General features: G+C 44.9%; 1 protein-coding gene across 3 annotated transcripts in view; it reads right to left on the minus strand.

Moving 5' to 3' along the window:
- snx19b (sorting nexin 19b) overlaps positions 1 to 16,324 on the minus strand; it is a 206,328-nt gene extending 190,004 nt beyond the window's left edge. Inside the window, exons 1-4 of one of the 3 annotated variants that reach the window (XM_073029578.1) lie at positions 14,160 to 16,319; positions 8,252 to 8,390; positions 6,077 to 6,177; positions 3,570 to 3,686 (exon numbers count right to left, since the gene is read on the minus strand). In XM_073029578.1, the coding sequence (XP_072885679.1) occupies positions 3,570 to 3,686; positions 6,077 to 6,177; positions 8,252 to 8,390; positions 14,160 to 15,815 (2,013 nt within the window). In that variant the 5' untranslated portion in view covers positions 15,816 to 16,319. Of the gene's footprint in view, positions 1 to 3,569; positions 3,687 to 6,076; positions 6,178 to 8,251; positions 8,391 to 14,159 lie in introns of all 3 variants that reach the window. The other 2 variants (XM_073029581.1, XM_073029580.1) reach the window with 2 other exon arrangements.
- Between the last annotated feature and the right edge of the window lie 2,188 nt (positions 16,325 to 18,512).

Raw genomic sequence — 18,512 nt, forward strand, 5'->3', positions numbered from 1 at the left:
CAAGAGTGTTCAGCTTGTTGACCAGTTTATGGGGGATGACTGTATTAAATGCAGAACTGAAGTCCACAAATAACATCCTCACATAAGTGTTCGGTTCCTCTAAGTGTGTCAGAGCAATATGGAGGGCTGTTGTGACTGCATCCTCTGTGGAGCGATTTGTTCTGTAGGCAAATTGGTGTTTGTCCAGACCAGGTGGGATTATGATGGAAAAGCATGATCTGGATGGTGGGAGTCCTCGATGATAAAAGACTGTGGTCTGGATGGTGGGAGTCCTCGATGATAGAAGACTGTGGTCTGGATGGTGGGAGTCCTCGATGATGGAAGAGCATAGCCTGAATGGTGGGGGCCCTCAATGATGTAAGAGTATGGTCTGGATGGTAGGGATCCTCAATAATGGTATAGCATAGCCTGAATGGTGGGGGCCCTCAATGATGGAAGAGCATGGTCTGGATGGTGGGGATCTTCAATAAGGGTAGAGCATAGCCTGGATGGTGGGGGCCCTCAATGATGGAAGAGCATGGTCTGGATGGTGGGGATCTTCAATAAGGGTAGAGCATAGCCTGGATGGTGGGGGCCCTCAATGATGGAAGAGTATGGTCTGGATGGTGGGGGTCCTCAATGATGGAAGAGCATAGCACTGATGATGGGGTTCCTTGCTGATGGAAGAGCATGACCTGGATTGAGATTAGCCCACCCACCCCAGTACCTGTTTCTTTGTGTTTCCATTGCCACATTTACTTTGTAGTCTTGCGGGACTGATCAAGTGGGATGCTTGGCTGAAGGAGACTACTCGCGAGATGCAGTCATACCCAACCCACAACTACTCCTCAGCCTGCAGATCCTGATGTTCCATCTATGGAAATCCCTGATGGCCCTTTGACAGACTGTCAATGGCCTTTATACAGTTCTTACTTATCTGAGAATAAGTGTTCAATGCCTTGTAACAGCATGAAAAGACAGCTGACGGGAGGGAATAGACCCCAATGCGACAGTCATGGGCTAGCTACACATGGCGACCATCCTCAATGCTGTTTCAGCATGTTGAAGGCACCCTTTAACGGCTATGCAAAGGCTGCAAAGGAAGATACAGTACCCCTAGAGCTTACAAGACCGTGGGCACAAATTGGCTGAACGATTGATAACATGGCTACAGACCTAGTAACAGAATCTACCGTGAATAAAGAGAGCACTGCACACAAGAGACCACCAAAACACCAGCAGCAGTAGTCAGGTGTGCATCTGTGGGTAGGAGAAAGTTACATCAGAAAAAGGGTTGAAGATCCATCAAGCGAGGAAAGGGTGCTTGAGGGAGCAGGGCCAGAGGCTTCGCGTTGACCAGTACTTCTTGTGAAGTCAATCAACTATGTTGAGTGAAGTGCAACGACCGGTCACAAATCAAAGTTCGCAGAGCAACAGCATCCTTGTCACTGATGAGGTTAGCACAGAAATCCAAGCTAAGGGACCCACCCAACCACCAAGGAGAGAAGGATCAAAGGTCACAGACCACTCGCTAAGTTGCCCAAAACTGCAGTTAAAAAAAGTGGGAAACCATCAACAATGACGATGAGAATTTTGCAGCAATTAAAAGGAACAACAGAAAAGAAGTTGGATGCAATGGTATACATCATCTACTGCTACGGGAAAGAGCAGTTTGGAGTCAGCACAAGAAAGACATCAACACCAATAAAGTCCAGGAGGCAGCAGGAGATTGAGCAAGTGGTTCGAGAAATGAGACAGCTCAGGAAACAGTGGAAGAAAGCCCAGGATAGTAAGAGGGAAGGCCTCAGCCAACTTCAAGTGGACATCTAGAGCTGGCTGACAAAGTTGTGAAGAGCTGAGAATCTAAGGAAGCTGTGCAGAAAGAAAGAAAGAACAAACAAGAACACAGGTCTACAAACACAAACAAGAGACAACCTGCAGACGCTGGAAATCCAAGTGCCACACACAAAATGCTGGAGGAACTCAGCAGGCCAGGCAGCATCTATGGAGAAGAGTACAGTCAATGACTTGGGCCTAACCCCTTCAGCAGGACCTACATCAGCATGCCTGCAACTTACCAATTCTTATTAACCCATACATTTTTGGAACGCAGGAGACCAAAGCACCCAGAGAAAACTTACGCAGTCACAGGGAGAACATATAAACTCCTTACAGACCCAAGCAGGAATCGAACTCCAATTGTTGGTGCTACAAAGTGTTACGCTAACTACTGCACTACCTAAACTAAAACTTAAGTAAGGAAAACTATGTAAACCAATCGAGGTCTGTGATGCCATTCACATGAGGCTGTTATACATGTCTGCCATCCTCAGTGTAAACCTGCAGCTCAGTGCTCCACCCCTGATGCACAAGGAGATCCACAGGCAGGGCAGCATTTGACTTCCAACACACTTGTTATTTCCATATGATATAGAAGGCCATTTGGTTCATCAAATCTATGCTAACTCACACTGCAATCCTATTCCCCTCACTTATTTCCCTGTAAGCTATTTTCTCACATCCAACTTTCCATTCATAAGACATAGGGGCAGAATTAAGCCATTCAGTCTATTGAGTCTCATCTACCACTCCATCATGGCTGATTTATTAACCCTCTCAACCCCATTCTACTGCTTTCTTCCCATAAACTCTGATGCCCCTACTAATCAACAACCTATCAACCTCTGCTTTAAATATATCCAATGACTTGGCCTACTATAAGCCAGCATAACTCTGGGATGTGGGGAAAAAATGGGGCACGGGGTGAAACCACACATCCATAGGGAGAAAATACAAAAATCACTAGAGAACACCAGATGAAACCTGGATCACTGAAGCTGTACTACAATGCTACTCTTGATCTTGCTTCTATGACTTCTGTGTGCTGGTAGCAAAGTTCTAACCTCAACAGTGAATGCAGCAGAAAAAAACAAGTGCATTTCAACCCTTAACTCCCATTTTTTAGCTAAAGGAATATGTATAGCTCTCACTAGGTAGTATCAGCTTTGAATATGAGCAGCAAGACGGCGCGCTTGGACACAGTGGCTTCCACAGAGCCAACCAAAGGGGCTACTGTCTATTTCAAATGTATTTTTTTTATGATTACAAGACTCTGCTGGACATTACGAACTTAAAGGTCAGAGTCGGTACGCAAAGGTGGTGAGCAGTCTCACGGCTAATGATTGTCTTAGTCACTTTTCTTGTGATCGCAGGACCCTGTTGGACACTGGTAAGGTGGAATGCTGCAAGTCCAGTTGGCATACAGCAGGGGAACTGAGTGGCCTCGGTCACGAGGACTAAGCCTCAAGCTGTGTTCGCTCTCATCCAGGACAGAGGCGGAGTCGGTGACATGGTGCTGCAGCATTCATGGACCCAAGGAGTATATTTTCTTCTGACTGTATTTTACTGTTACCTTATACATGCCTTGTGATGTGTATGACTTGGTACTATGTTTTGCACCTTGGCCCAGGTGTAACACTGTATTCATGGGTTTTCATATATGTTTGAATGACCATTAAATCTGAGCTTAAACTTAAACTTAAGAGAGGCTGATTAATCAAAACTTTCCTGAAAAGTATAACCAACGCTACCTTATCAATCCTGGAAACAAAGGACTTCTTCACAAAAGCAATTCTGGCATCAGTGTTTAAGGCCAGAAACTCCTGCATCTCCTCAGAGTACGCACTTTCAGGAATGGCGCACAGTTGCTGCATTAGAATATGAGAACGTTGTTAGTCCACAAAGAAAACAAAATAATGATGAGTCAAATTAATGTTCAGAATTAGAAAGTTAGCCCTTAAGTTTCAATTCCAAAACTGAAAGCATATAGAAGTAAACTGTGATAAGCCATTTGATTGTACCTGGAAACAGTACTTACCCGATACAAAATTAGAAGCAGGAACCCCAGCAAGAATAATCAGCTTTATTTGTCACATATATATCATTTGTGTCAACAACCTCAGTCCAAGGTTGTGTTGGGTGCAACCCACAAGTGTTGCCATGCTTCTGGCACTGGCCCACAACCTACCAATTCTTATTAACCCATATATTTTTGGAATGTCAGAAGAAAACGGAGCACCCAGGCAGTCATGAAGAAAATGTCAAAATTCTTTAAAGCAGTGGTGGGAATTGAACCTGCATTGCAAGGACTGCAAACTATTAGCAGCTACACTACAGTGCTGCCCCTGCCATTCAATATAATAGTTTGATAAGCTCGATAAATCTACTTTTCAATCCTCTCCCATATCCCTCGTTATACTGAGAGAAAAACACATGTACTACAAAAACTCAGCCATTCATGGAAAGATAAACCAGTTTCTATTTCAGGTCAAAGACCCTGCATAAGATCTGAAACGCTAATTGGAAGAAGTGATCTCCCTGTTAATGGGGTCAATGTAAAAGTTTCAAATTATCTCCTATTATTGCTCAAAATCAGTATCAGGTTTATCATCACTGACTGGAAATTTGTTGTTTTGCAACAGACGGGCTGAAGGGCCTGTTTCTGTGCAGTACTTATTTATGACTATGACCATTCATAATAAATTTAATGGCTTTGTCATAGAGTCATATAAAGGACACAGAAACAGGCCCTTCAGCCCATCTAGTCTGCGCTGAACCATTTACACTGTCTACTCTCATCGACCTGCACCTGGACCACAACCCTCCATACCCCTACCTTCCATGCACCTATCCAACCTTTTTTCAAACGTTGCAATCGAGCTCGTATGCACTACTTGTGTTGGCAGCTCATTCTACACTCTCACCACCCTGAATGAAGAAGTTTCCCCTCATGTTCCCCTTAAGCTTTTCATCCTGCACCCTTAACCCCTGACCTCTAGTTGTAGTCCAACCCAATCTCAGTGGAAAACACCTGCTTGCATTCACCTTATCTGTACCCCTCATAATTTTGTATACCTCTATCAAACCTTCTCTCAATCTTCTACGTTCTAAGGAATAAAGTCCGAACCTATTCAGTGTTCCCTTATAACTAAAGTCCTCTAGACCCAATTACAAAATAGTTTAAAACAAGGGAATAATGAGGTATGCTCATAAGTTTGTGGACTGTTCAGAGATCTGATGATGGAGGGGAAGATGATGTTCCTGAATCATTGAGGTTTAGGCTCCTGTATCTCCCTGATGGTCGTATTGAAAAGAGGGCACATCCTGGATGGTGAGGGTCCCTAACATTGAATGCTGTCCTCTTAAAACACTGCCTCTTGAAGATGTCCTTGATAATGGGTGGCATTCTGCTTGTGATGGAGCTGGATGAGTCTACAACACTTTGCAGCTTCTTGCAATCTTGTGAATTGGAGGGTGTGATGCAACCAGTCAGAACACTGGACATCCAGAGGAATTTGTAAAAGTCCTTGGTGGCAAATAGATCTCCTCAAACACTGAGGGAGCAGAGCCATTGGCATGCCTTCTTCATGATTGTGTCCACAGGCTGCACCCAGGTCAGATCCTCGAAGATGTTGATCCCCAGAAACTTGAAGCTGCTCTCCCTTTCCACCACTGACTCCTCCCTCAACTTCCCCTTCCTGAAGGCCCAAATCAATTCCTTGGTCTCAGTGACTCTGAGTGTGAGGTTGTGGTGATGACATCATTCGCCTAGCCGATCTGTCTCACTGCTGTATGACAAGGGTCCTTAATGACTGATGCCACTATTTTGAGGGATCAGGTGTCCTGAATGCTGGTGAGGCTAGTGTCCATGATGGAGCTGGCTGAGTTTTCAGCTTTCTGCAGCTTTTTTCCGATTCTGTGCAACAGAATCCCTACACCCCAGATGGTGATGCAACCAGTTTAATGCTCTCCACGGTACATCTGTAGAATTTTACTCAGCTTCATTGCGAATCAGCTGGTTGGAATGGACATTTTCAAGTGCTCCTGAATCCCAACTTAGAGCCTCAGTGCAAGTTCTCGTGAAGAGGAGGAGAAGGCAAATCCTACACCTACATCATTACTGTTGTACTCAGATCCCAAGGAACATGAGGAATTGTTCTGAGAGACTGGGTATAGGGCTTCAATAGAGACTGATAGTCAAGTCAGAAACAACTCTCGGACAGAGACAAAACACGACTGTGCAGTAACTTGTTCCTACCTTCAGAAATGTCTCAAGGAGGCTTTTACGAGCCTCAACTTTGTCACTGTCCATATTTCCAAACGGCAGATCAGGAAAGAGCTTCTTTGGTCCTTTTACATCTGAAAAACAGCAAAAATCTGCTATTGGGACAAACTGAATCAAGCTCCAATAAAAGTAATGTCAATAATTTTGCAAATTGTAGTTCAGACTGAATCTACCATCAGCAGAAAACAAGTTGCCGGAGAAACTCAGCAGGTCAGGCAGTATTTGTGGAGGCAGACAGTATTGAAATTAGTTTATTATTGTCACATGTAACACGATAGAGTGAAAAGCTTGTCTTGCATACCGTTCATGCAGGTCAAATCATTATACAGGGTATCGAGTTAGAATGGGGTAAAACAGTAACAATACAGAATAAAGTGTGAAAGCTAATGAAGAAGTACAAAATCATAATGAGTAATTTAACTTGTTGCATCACCGTCTGACATGGGATTGCCACTGCACAGGATCAGGAAAAGCTGCAGAGAGTTGCAAACTCAGCCGGCTCCATCATGGGCACGAGCTTCCCCACCACCCAGGACATCTTCAAAAGGTCATGCCTCAAAAGGCAGCATCCATCATTAAGGAACCCCACCATCCAGGACATACCCCCTTCCCATTACTACCATCTGGGAGGATGTAAAGGAGCTCGAAAACGCACACTCAACATTTTAGGAACAGCTTCCTCCCCTCTGGGAATTTATAGCATATTTTGTGTATTGCACTGTACTGTTGCTGCAAGACAAGAAATCTCACAACATACATGTGAGATTCAACCTGATTCTGAGGCGGATTGTGAGGCCAGGAGTCCACTTTATTGTACAGGAGTCTGATGACAGTGGGATAGGAGCTGTCTTTGAGCCTGGAGGGACGTGCTTTCAGACTTTCGTATCTTCTGCCTGATGGGAGAGGGGAGAAGAGAAAATGTCCTGGGGTCTTTGATTGTTCTGGCTGCTTTACTGAGGCAACAAGAAGAATTGACAGAGTCCATAAGGCGAGGCTAGTTCCTGTGATGTCCACAACTCCCTGCAGGGCTGTCGACGTTTCAGCTCAAGTCCCTACATCAACATTGATGCTGCCTGACCCGCTGAGTTCTTCCAGCCAATTGTTTGTTGCTCCATATTCCATCATCGGCAGGCTCCAGTGTGCCACTCAATAACATTAAAAAGCATTAACATCTCATTGCTTAAATCCAGAGAGATCCACACAAATTACAGAAACGAAAACCAGATTTGTACATCTATAGCACCGATCAGGCTGTTCCATTTTAAATTTACTGAAGTGTTTCCTCTACAAATCTTTTGCTTATAAAATTGAAGATGAGAACATAGAACAGTACAGCACAGGAACAGGCCCATCATAAAGGCCAAACCAATTAAATTAGTCATCAAATGGTTAACTGAACTAATCCCTTCTGCCTACACAATGTCCATATCCATCCATTTCCCTCACATTCATGTGCCTATCTAAACATCTCTTGAAAGTCCCCAATGCATTTGCCTTTACTACCACCCCAGGCAGCACATTCCAGGAACCCACCACTCTCTGTGTAAAATAAAACCTCTGCTTCTATTCCATACTCTGTTCTCTTACCTCATCTCCTCACCTGCCTCTCTCCTCCCTCTGGATCCCCTCCCTCTTCTGTCTCTCCTGTGGTCCACTCTCCTCTCAGATTCCTTCCTCACCAGCTCTTTACTTTTCCTCCCTACCTTCACCTATCACCTTCCAGCCATCCTCTTTCCCCTCATATCCCCCACCTTTTTATTCTGGCATCTTCCTCCTTCCTTCCCAGTCCTGAAAAAGCCTCTCCACCTGAAACATCAACTGTTTATTCCATTCCATAGATGTTATAGATGCTACCTGACCTGTTGAGTTCCTCCAGCGTTTTGTGTGTATTGCTGAGTATGTACAACATTTATTATTTGTGCAATTTGACTTTTGCACATTGTTGTTCTTTGCCATGTATAGTTATTTTTCATATATTCTGTTGTATTTCTTTATTTTCCTGTAAATGCCGAAGATGGACATACTTGAATCTTTGAACTTTGAAAATGTCCCCTTCCATGTTGAGGAAATGTGAAAAATGGAAGGTTTTCTTTTCCCTTCCCCCCACCAAGCCAGTCAGACATGCCGTTGCGTCATTGTGCTCCTTACTTTTCATGAGCTTACGAAGCTCTGCCTTTTCCTCCAGCCTGGTTTGCAAATTCAGGAATTCACTGTACCGCCGATTAACGGTGTGATAGGCCACCTGCTGTAGCGTTCCGGGATTGTCGGTGTCCAGTGCTGTTTCATACTATGAACAAATAAGCATTAAATATTAAATATCTGTCAGTGCAAAGCAAGCGATTCACTAAGTTAACACCAAACCTTTTCAATATTTACTTTCTGCAAAGCTGCTGGAAATTTCCTGCATCTTTACACTGACTACATTTAAAGATTAGCTCCAGTTGTCAAATCAAATCAGCAAGGATTGTGCTGGGTAGCCTGCAAATGTTGCCACCTTTCTGGCACCTATGTAGCATGCCCACAAGTCACTGATTCCAATCAATGTTTTCAGAAGAAGCAAGAAAAATCACGTGGTCAAGGGAAGAGTTCACAAACTCCTGAAAGACAACAGCGGTAAATGAACCCCAATCTTAAAGTCGGTGTGTTAAAGTGTTGGGCTGTACACACAGCTGGATAGATAACAGCAATGTTTAAAAAAACATAATTAAAACTTAATGATGCATGTTTACACAAGATTAAAGATGAGCCTTATTTATCAAATGTCAATCAAAATGTACAGTGAAATGCATCGTTTGCATTGAGAAAGTTCTAAGGGCAGCTCAAGTGCCGTCAGACTTCCAAAGCCAATACACATGCCCATAATTCACTGTCCCTGACTCCTGACCAGACAGACTTTTCCTCCAGCTTTGTACTTCTCCACTCCAGTTAGATTTGTGCTTTCCAAATCTGATAATATGATGTGGGAGTTAATGATAGTCTCATAAAATAAACAGACAAGAGATTCTGCAGACGCTGGAAATCTTGAGCAACACATACAAAATGCTGGGAGAACTCAGCAGGTCAGGCAGCATTTATGAAGGGAAATAGGCAGTCGATGTTTCAGGCCAAGACCCTTCGTCGGGACTGCCTTCTAGAATAAGATGTTTATCTAGCCTGGTCTATTTATTTAATTCTGTCACTGTTGTATCAGGATATTGTAGACATTAGTGGGACTTGGTTGCAAGAGGGTCAGGACTGTCAGCTCAATGTTCTCTGGTCCCATTGTTTTAGTCATGATAGAAGGGGAGGTATAGTATGACCAGTCAGAGAAAATATCATGCCAGTACTCAGACAGGACAGGCTGGAGCGCTCATCTACTGATTCAGAATTAGAATTAATATCACATGCGTATATCATGAAATTTGTTGTCCTTGCAGCAGTAGGACAAAACAATACATCACAATAGAAAAAAGTCTGTGAATTGAAATATACAACAGTTAAGTTAAATAGGTAGTGCAAAATAGAAATTAAAAAAAGTAGTGAGGTAGTGTTCATGGGATGAAAGTCCATTCAGAAATTGGACGGCAGAGGGGAAGAAGCTGTTCCTGAATCCTTCAGTCTCCTGTTCCTCCTTCCTGATGGTAACAACGAGAAAAGGGCATGTCCTGGTGATGGGGGTCATTAATGATGGGTAGAACTGAGGAATAAGAAAGGGATGACCACATTAATGTAATTATATTATACACCACCGGGCAATCCACAGGATTCAAAGGAGCAAATTTGTAAAGGGGGAGCAAACTTTTGCGAGAAACACAAAGTTGTGATAGTAGGTGATTTTAACTTTCCACATATTACCTAGGACTCTCATACTATAAAAGGACTGGATGGCATAGAGTTTATCAAATGTACTCAGGAAAGTTTTCTTAGTCAGTATGTAGGGGACCCAACTAGAGAGAGCACAATACTGGATCTCCTCTTTTGGAATGAGACAGGGCAGGTAACAGAAGTGTGCGTCAGGCAATATTTTCGATCTAGTGATTATAATTCCATTCGTTTCAGGATAATGATGGAGAAGGACAGGCTGATCCTCAGGTTGAAATTCTAAGTTGGAGAAAGGCCAATTTTGATGGTATCAGAAAAGATCTGGCAAGTGTGGATTGGTTGTTTTCCAAAAAGGGATGCTTGGTAAGTGGGAGGCCTTCACAAGTGAAGTATTTAAAGTATAGAGTTTGTATATCCCTGTTAGGAAAGATAAGCCTACCAGGTTTAGGGAACCTTGGTTTTCCAGGGATATCGAGGTCATGGTTAAGAAGCTATTAAACACCATGAGACATTGGAGCAGAATTTGGCCATTTGGTCTATGGCATCTGCTCTACCATTTCATCATGGCTGATCCATTTTCCCTCTCAGCCACAATCCCCTGAATTCTCCCCGTATCCCTTCACATCCTGGCTAATCAAGAAACTAGCAACCTCTGCCTCAGATATACCCAATGACTTGGCCTCCACAGCCACCTGTGACAACAAATTCCACAGACTCACCACTCCCTGGTTAAAGAACTCACTCATCTCCATTCTAAATGATGCCCCTCTATTCTGAGGCTGAGCTCTCTGATGTTATACTCCCCCATCATAGGAAACATCCTCTCCACATCCACTATATAGAGACCTTCCAACATTCAATAGGTTTCAATGAGGTCACCCTCATGCTTCTAATTCCAGCGAGTAGAGGCCCACTCACTGATCTGGATCACAGCTTGCACAGTGTGATCTGGACCAACTGAAAAAATAGGCCAAAAATGACAGATGGAATTTAATACAGACAAGTGTCACTTTGCCAGGCCTTAATCGGTGAATGGTAGAGCACTCAAGTACGTGGACGAGAAAAGCGATTGGTGAATATCTCTTTATTTTTGTGTTCGGTTCCCATAGTGATAAACCATCATATTCTGTAAGCTTTCTTTATTATCTGCTGTCACTGCAGTCTGGCAGTTAGTGACTAGGCATGCTCAGCACATCACTGGGATTCAACTACCGATCCTGGAGACAATCTACAATTCTCAATACCTACGATGCACTCATATAATCATTAAAGGCCCATCCCATCCCGGACACTGTCTGTTTAATCTCCTGCCATCTGGTAGGAGATACAGGAACATCTTACCCAAGGCAAGGCAGTAAAACTGATAAACAGCTTCTTCCTGAGGGCTGTTGTGCAGCTGAATAACGCGACACCCCAGCTTTCCAATGGCCTTGGAGTGTTATGGACTATTGAAGTCACTTGTTGCATGTAAATATGGGATCATTTTTAAAATAAAGCATTGCAAATATCTGTTTTACACGGACCAGAGAAGCACCTGAACAATAACAATAAAGTTCTATTTTACTCTGCACCAACCCTTCTGCATCCCACTGCCACGCAATCTCTCAAGACGAGATAACGTGCTGGTTTTTCATTCCTTCTCCTTCAACCCCACTGCTCAGTATTGAACAGTCCCCTTGTACAGTAACACGGACTCTTGGCTTCACAATCTATCTTCTTATGCATTTTAATTTCCGCCTACATTGCACTTTCTCTGTAACTGTAACACTTTATTCTGCATTCTGTCTTTGATTTTCATCTTTACTAGTTCAACATAAAAAGCAAGAGCTGAAAATACAAAAGCCAGAAAGCACAGACCACCAGGCTCATAGACAGCCTCTATCCCACTGTGACTAAAGCACGGAACATTCCCCGAGAACACGAAGGAGGTTCGAGCTTACAGTCTTCCTTGTCTTGGCCATAATCTCACTGTCTACCTGTGCTCACCTTCTCTGTAAGTGTAACACCTTATTCTGCATTCTGTTATTGTTTTCCGTTGTACTCCCTCAATGCATTGTTGAAGTGAAATGATCTGTATGGATGGCATGGAAATTAAAGATTTTTACTGAACCTTGCTAATGTGACAATAATAAGCCAATTCCAATCATTTTCCAGTTGCCAGATCGTTTCATCCACCTTTCTGTCACCTTGATGGTGGCTGTTCACCACCATCCACTTCATGGAAATTAGGCATTGATCATAGACCCTATCCTTGTTATATGCATCTTCAGACTATGCGGATTCACAGGAACCTATTTCTACCAATGTCTCCTTATATTCGTCTAAAACTCACAGTTAAGTGAGGAGCACCGCTTTCCTGCCAATACAAGTCAGGTGTGCGCACCTCACAGACTCACTCCCGCGTCTCGCGTTGGTTTTGGCAAGATGTGGATGTGCGATCTTGCGCTCTTAAACTTTTGTTGGTTTTACCTACAGTGCAGTGATTTTGTGCTTGAAATATTTAACTATGCCTCCTAAGCGTCTGATGTCATGTCCTGGGCCATCAGCCGAGCGGCAGAGAACTGCTTTAACACTTGAAAAAACAGTTGGAAATTATAAACAGCGCGGCATCCGGTGAAGGCAACACAGCTCTGGGACGCTACTGGCGGGAACAGAATCTTGCCTTTAAAGTTCTTCTGTTGCTTGACAATGCACCAGCCCATCCTAAACATTTAGACAGCATTCATTGTAATATAACAGTGCGTTTCCTGCCGCCTAACACAACTTCGCTGATTCAACCACTCGACCAAGGTGTGATCCACATTCAAGGTGTATTTCTCTTTTACGGCGAACTATCTCTCAGATGCTGCAAGCAACAGACGATTTTGAAAATCCCGGGAGTTTACCAACGGTGAGGGAATGTTGGAAGTCGGAACACTTGGCACAAATGGCGATGGACATGGACCCAAGTTTAGAACAGAGTCAGCATTTCAGTCATTCCCTGCCATCAACCCTTCTTCCCTTCAAGCAAATTTATGCTGAAAAACAAAATGCTACCAAGCAAACAACCCTCACCATTTACTCAAACTGGTGTCATCTCCTGCTGCCGGCAGTTCTAAGAGTTCTGTGAGTCTTCCTTCACCCCTTGCTGTGCTTGATATGATCCTGAAGACCACAACCATCCACCTTATCCGTGTAAAACTGCCTGACACCATAAAAACCACTCATCTCCCAGAGCGAACACACCTGCCACTGTTGGTGAGTACTGTACACCCTAGTATATTAACTTTCTATGATTTATTACATTGAATATTACCTTAAATTGATTAAATATAATACAAATGCACCTTGTGGTACTGCTTTTGTGTCGTATTGGTATGAAAATGTGAATAAATTACTGATAAAACATATTTAGGAAGCCCTCTGGAATGCATCCCTATTTTCTCCATTTAAACAATTATTCACATTATATGCCGACTGCGAGGAACGTATCCCCCGCATATAGCGAGGATAGGGTGTACCAGTCGTTAGGTTAATTGGTCAATGTAATTTGTTCTGTGATTAGGCTAGGGTAAAGTCAGGGGTGCTAGGTGGTGTGACACATTGGGCTAGGAGGGTCTATTCCATGCTGTACAGATATAGATAGATATTTATTTTATTGCAATATGGGGTGAAATACGCCTGTCGCTTTAAGCCACACCGTCCACCAATCCACATTTAATCACAGCCTAATCACTGGATAATTTACAATAACCTACCAACTGGTACGCCCTTGGACCGTGGGAGAAAACCAGAGCACCCGGAGGAACCCCACGTGGTCATAGGGAGAACGTACCAACTCCTCACAAACAGCAGCAGAAATTGAACCCAGGTTACTGGTACTATAAAGCATTGTGCTAACCACTACGCTACCGTTCCTCCCTCTGACCTGGATGGATAGATGGATAAATTAATGAATGAATGAATACTGGCTTAACTAGAGCCATAAGCATCACATAAAGGAGTAAAAGGAAATTACTTGTCCAGTCACACAACTACTTTGTGACCATATTGAATTAAGCTCAGACACTTTATCAGAGGAGTCACAAACTCTCAAAACCCAGCAACATGGTATTTACCAGTAATTTAAAACCATAAGACACAGGAGTACAATTAGGCCATTCAGCTCAAGTCTGTTCCACCATTCCATCATGGCTGATTTATTATCTCTCTCAACCCCCATCTCCCTATAACCCTTGATGCCCTGATATTGATTCATCGTTTTCCAGTGACTTGCCTTAATAGTGTACAAGGTGTAAGGATGAAATCCACCTGCTCTGTGTTCTTTTGCTGTGATTGTTCCACTGATTCTCAGATTGTGAATTACCACTGGGGTATCCGGACTGCAAATCGGTTCGAAACTGTAGGTGGGCACACTGACTGACGTCGGGGACGATGCAAGCACGGGTCCTGCAGGTACAACCTCTAAGGAGTTACAGGTTGAACCATCTGCTGGAATCGATTCTTTCTCCTGAAATGACTGCCGCCTGGAGAGAATTCGGATTGTCTCATGAGCCAGAGCTGATGTGGAGTTGACTAACTTAGCTGGAGTGTCATCTTTCTCATCGGTATCTTCAAGAACATGCTCAGGCCCCAGAGAAACTGGATTTTGGTCAAACGATGGCAAGGTAACATCTGCCTTCGGAAGTGCCGATTCGCCAATAATTAGTTCGTCATCGCTTGCACCTTCTGCCCCATCGGAAGCATTAGTTAATTCTGCTGGAGATAACCTGTCCACAGCCAGTTCATCAGCCATTGAAAACATTAAAGACTCAGTGGACTCTCTTCCCACAGCAGAATGCGGAGATTCAGGTTCAAATTCCTCACACGAATAGAAAAGGTTTAATTTATCTGGCCTCTGGTGATCGAAGCGATTGGTTATAGTTTCTGAGGACTGATCAACTCTATCATTTGGTTTAATCACTTCTACTGATGCATCAGCCTCCTCCATATTCAGCTCCAAACCATCAACATCATTACTAAGAGAATCAGCAGTTCTGGGAGTTGGTAACTTCTCATCATTTGCCTCCGTTTGGGGGTTCAAGTGTAAAGAAGTTGGTACTTCCAGACGCAAAGGCTGCTCCACCACATTAACAGTCTTCTTGCTTGCCTTCATGACTATGTCTATTATGATACCATTTATCCAGTCTGGGTCTGACATTTTTCTTATCAGGGGCAGAAGCACATTGCACATGATAAGTTCCCTCACAACAAACCTCCCTGTCCTAGTTTCCAAGTTGGGAAAAGGCACCAATACGTACAGCAGCAAATCAACAATGCCCCGTGCATAATTCGTTTCAGTGGCAGGGCTCTGCAGGGCAATGTGGGGCTTGTTCAGTTTGCAATATGTTTTCCACACAGAATCCAACCCTCGCTGATGGGCGATCTTCTCACACTTTGTCCTCTTTACCTTCATGTAAACCTCCAGGTGGGAGCCACATAAGAGGAGCACCTTCCGCGCCAGTGCCTTCCTGTCCACCCCCTCCATCCTTCTCTGGAGCTCCACCGCCATTGCCTGCATGGCTTTCTGCACCTCGTCCACAAACTCTGGCTCCTGGCTCACGGTCTTGTACCAGCAGCTGACGAAGTCCCTGATGATTTTGCTGATAGTGTCTTCAACCTCTCGGGCCAGCAGCGCCTTGGAGTCTGCCTGGCTGGGCCAGGGCTCCAGGCTGATGAACCTCTCCAGGTGCACCAGGCTGGTGGGGCTGAGCACCAACTGCGAACCCAGCCAGCCCCCTAACAACAGTAGCAGCACCCAGGCACATAGCAACCAGATGTTGAGTAGCAGCTGGAGGAAGAGGCAGGCCAGCAGCAGGAGCCCGAGACCCAGCCACTTCCTAGGCCCCACCAGCAGCTCACTCTGCCGCTGGTCCTGGTCCTGGCCCGGCATCGCGCCTCCGTTACTGGAACCCCGTTGTCTGCTGCCTGCCGCCTGGGTCTGGGCACCCGGCGGGCGGAGGAACCGCAGCCCCTCACGTCAAATGTGGGCCGAGGACTGACGCGCCGTTGCGTAACCCCTCTCCACCAGCCTCCCTAGATGACCTCGACAGCAGCGCCACCAATAGCCCTGGAGTACCTCGTACACAGTCCTGCCAGGCTCCTACCGCAGCCCAACCCGCTGTCTCGAAGTACGAGTTCACAGTGCCGCCTAATGTCCTGGAGGACCCCGTCCGTAGCGACACCCGACAACCTGGAGGTCCCTCTCCATAGCGACATCTGCCGTCTTGGAGGACCTCGGTGGCAGCGAACCCGCAGCCTTGGAAGATTTCTTTCACAGTGGTGCTTTCCATTGCTTCACCCGACATCTTAGAGGACTTCTTTCACAGCGATATTCGCAGTCCTGAAGAACCTTGTCCTCCTCCCCATCGGCCGCACTGGAGGACCTTATCCTCCACCCCATCGGCTATCCTGGAGGACCTCGCCCGCAGCGCCACCTGCAATCTTGGAGGACCTTATCCTCTGTCCCATCAGCCGCGTCGACATCTACAGCACACACAAACTGCTGGAGGAACTCAGCAGAACAGGTAGCATTTATGGATTTCGGAGTGAATCGCCGACTTTTTTTCCATACATGCTGCCTAGCCTGCTGAGTTCCTCCAGCATTTTGTGTGTGTTGCTTGGATTTCCAGCATTTGCAGACTCCCTCTTGTTTCTGATTCAACACCAGCAGCACTGGAGGACCTTCTCGTCTCTGAACAGCTCCAGGTTACACAGTAGTTGGTGAGGTCTCCACCACCATCCCTGGCAAGGCATTCCAGGCACCTACAACCCTCTGTGTAAAAAACTTAACCCGATCTCTCCCCCAAACTTCCCTCCCTTAACTTTGTACATCCGCCCTCTGGTATTTGCTATTGGTGCCCTGGGAAACAGGTACTGACTATCCACCCTATCTATGCCTCTCATAATCTTGTAGACCTCTATCAAGTCCCCTCTCATTCTTCTACGCTCCAAAGAGAAAAGTCCGAGCTTTGCTAACATTGCCTCATAAGACCTGTTTTCCAATCCAGGCAACATCCTGATAAATCTCCTCTGCACCCTCTCCATAGCTTCCACATCCTTCCTATAATGAGGTGACCAGAACTGAACACAATAATCAAAGTGTGGTCTTACCAGAGGTTTGTCGAGTTGCAACATGACCTCTCTACTCTTGAACTCAATCCTATTAATGAAGCCTAGCATCCTATAGGCTTTCCTAACTATCCTATCAACCTGTGCAGTAACCTTGAGGGATGTATGGATTTGAACCCCAAGGTCCTCCTGCTCATCCACTCTCTTAAGTAACTGACCATTAACCCTGTACTCAGCCTTCTGATTTGTCCTTCCGTTTGTCCTTCCAAAATGCATCACCTCACACTTACCCAGATTGAACTCCATCTGCCACTTTTCTGCCCAACTCAGCATCCTGTCTATATCCTCTTGTAACCTTCAACAACCTACAGCTCCATCCACAACTCCTCCAATCTTCGGGTCATTCGCAAACTTACTCACCCATCCTTCCGCCTCTTCGTCCAGGTCATTTATAAAAATCACAAAGAGCAGGGGATCCTTGCAGCACTCCGCTAGTCACCGACCTCTAGGCAGAATACTTTCCTTCCACAACTACCCTCTGCTTTCTTCCTGTAAGCCAAGTTTTTTATCCAAACAGCCAAGGTTCCACTGATCCCATGCCTCATGACTTTCTGGATGAGTCTCTCGTGGAGGACCTTGTCAAATGCCTCGCTAAGATCCTTGTAGACCACATCTACTGCCCTATCCTCATCCATTTCTTTTGTTACCTCTTCAAAAAACTCAATTAGGCTCGTGAGGCATGACCTTCCCTGCACAAAGCCATGTTGACTATCCATGAGTAGACTGTACTTCTCCAAATGCTAATAGATCCTATACTTAAGAATCCTTTCCAATAGTTTGCAGACCACCAACGTAAGACTCACCGGTCTATAGTTCCCAGGATTCTCCCTATTACCTTTTTTAAACAAGGGAACTACATTTGCCATTCTCCAATCCTCTGGCACCTCCCCTGCAGCTAAAGAGGATTCAAAGATCATAGCTACTGCTCTAGTGATCTCTTCTCTCACTTCCCACAGCAACCTGGCCCTGGAGACTTATCAATCTCGATGTTTTTAAGAAAATCCAACACTTCGTCTTCCTTAATCTCCACATTGTCCAGCACACAGGCCTGTTCTGTTTAGACCTCACCCTGATCAAGGTCCTTTTCACTTGTGAATACTGAAGCATAGTATTCATTTAGGACCTCCCCAACCTCCTCCACCTCCAGGCATATGTTGCCTTCTTTATCCTTTAGCGGCCCCACCTTCATTCTTGTCATCCTTCTGTTCTTCGCGTACGCATGGAACGCCTTGGGGTTCTCCTTAATCCTACATGCCAAGGCCTTCTCATGCCCCCTTCGAGCTCTCCTAAGTCCTTTCTTAACCTCCTTCCTGGCTACCCTATATTTCTCATCAGCCCCACCTGCTTCCTGCTTCTTATTTCAAACATATGCTTCCTTCTTCCTCTTGACGAGTTGCCTCACGTGTTTCATCAGCCATGGTTCCCTTTTCCTACCATTTTTCCTTGCCTCAGTGGGATA

This window comes from Hemitrygon akajei, chromosome 26, assembly GCF_048418815.1.
Source record: "Hemitrygon akajei chromosome 26, sHemAka1.3, whole genome shotgun sequence".
Lineage (NCBI taxonomy): Eukaryota > Metazoa > Chordata > Chondrichthyes > Myliobatiformes > Dasyatidae > Hemitrygon > Hemitrygon akajei.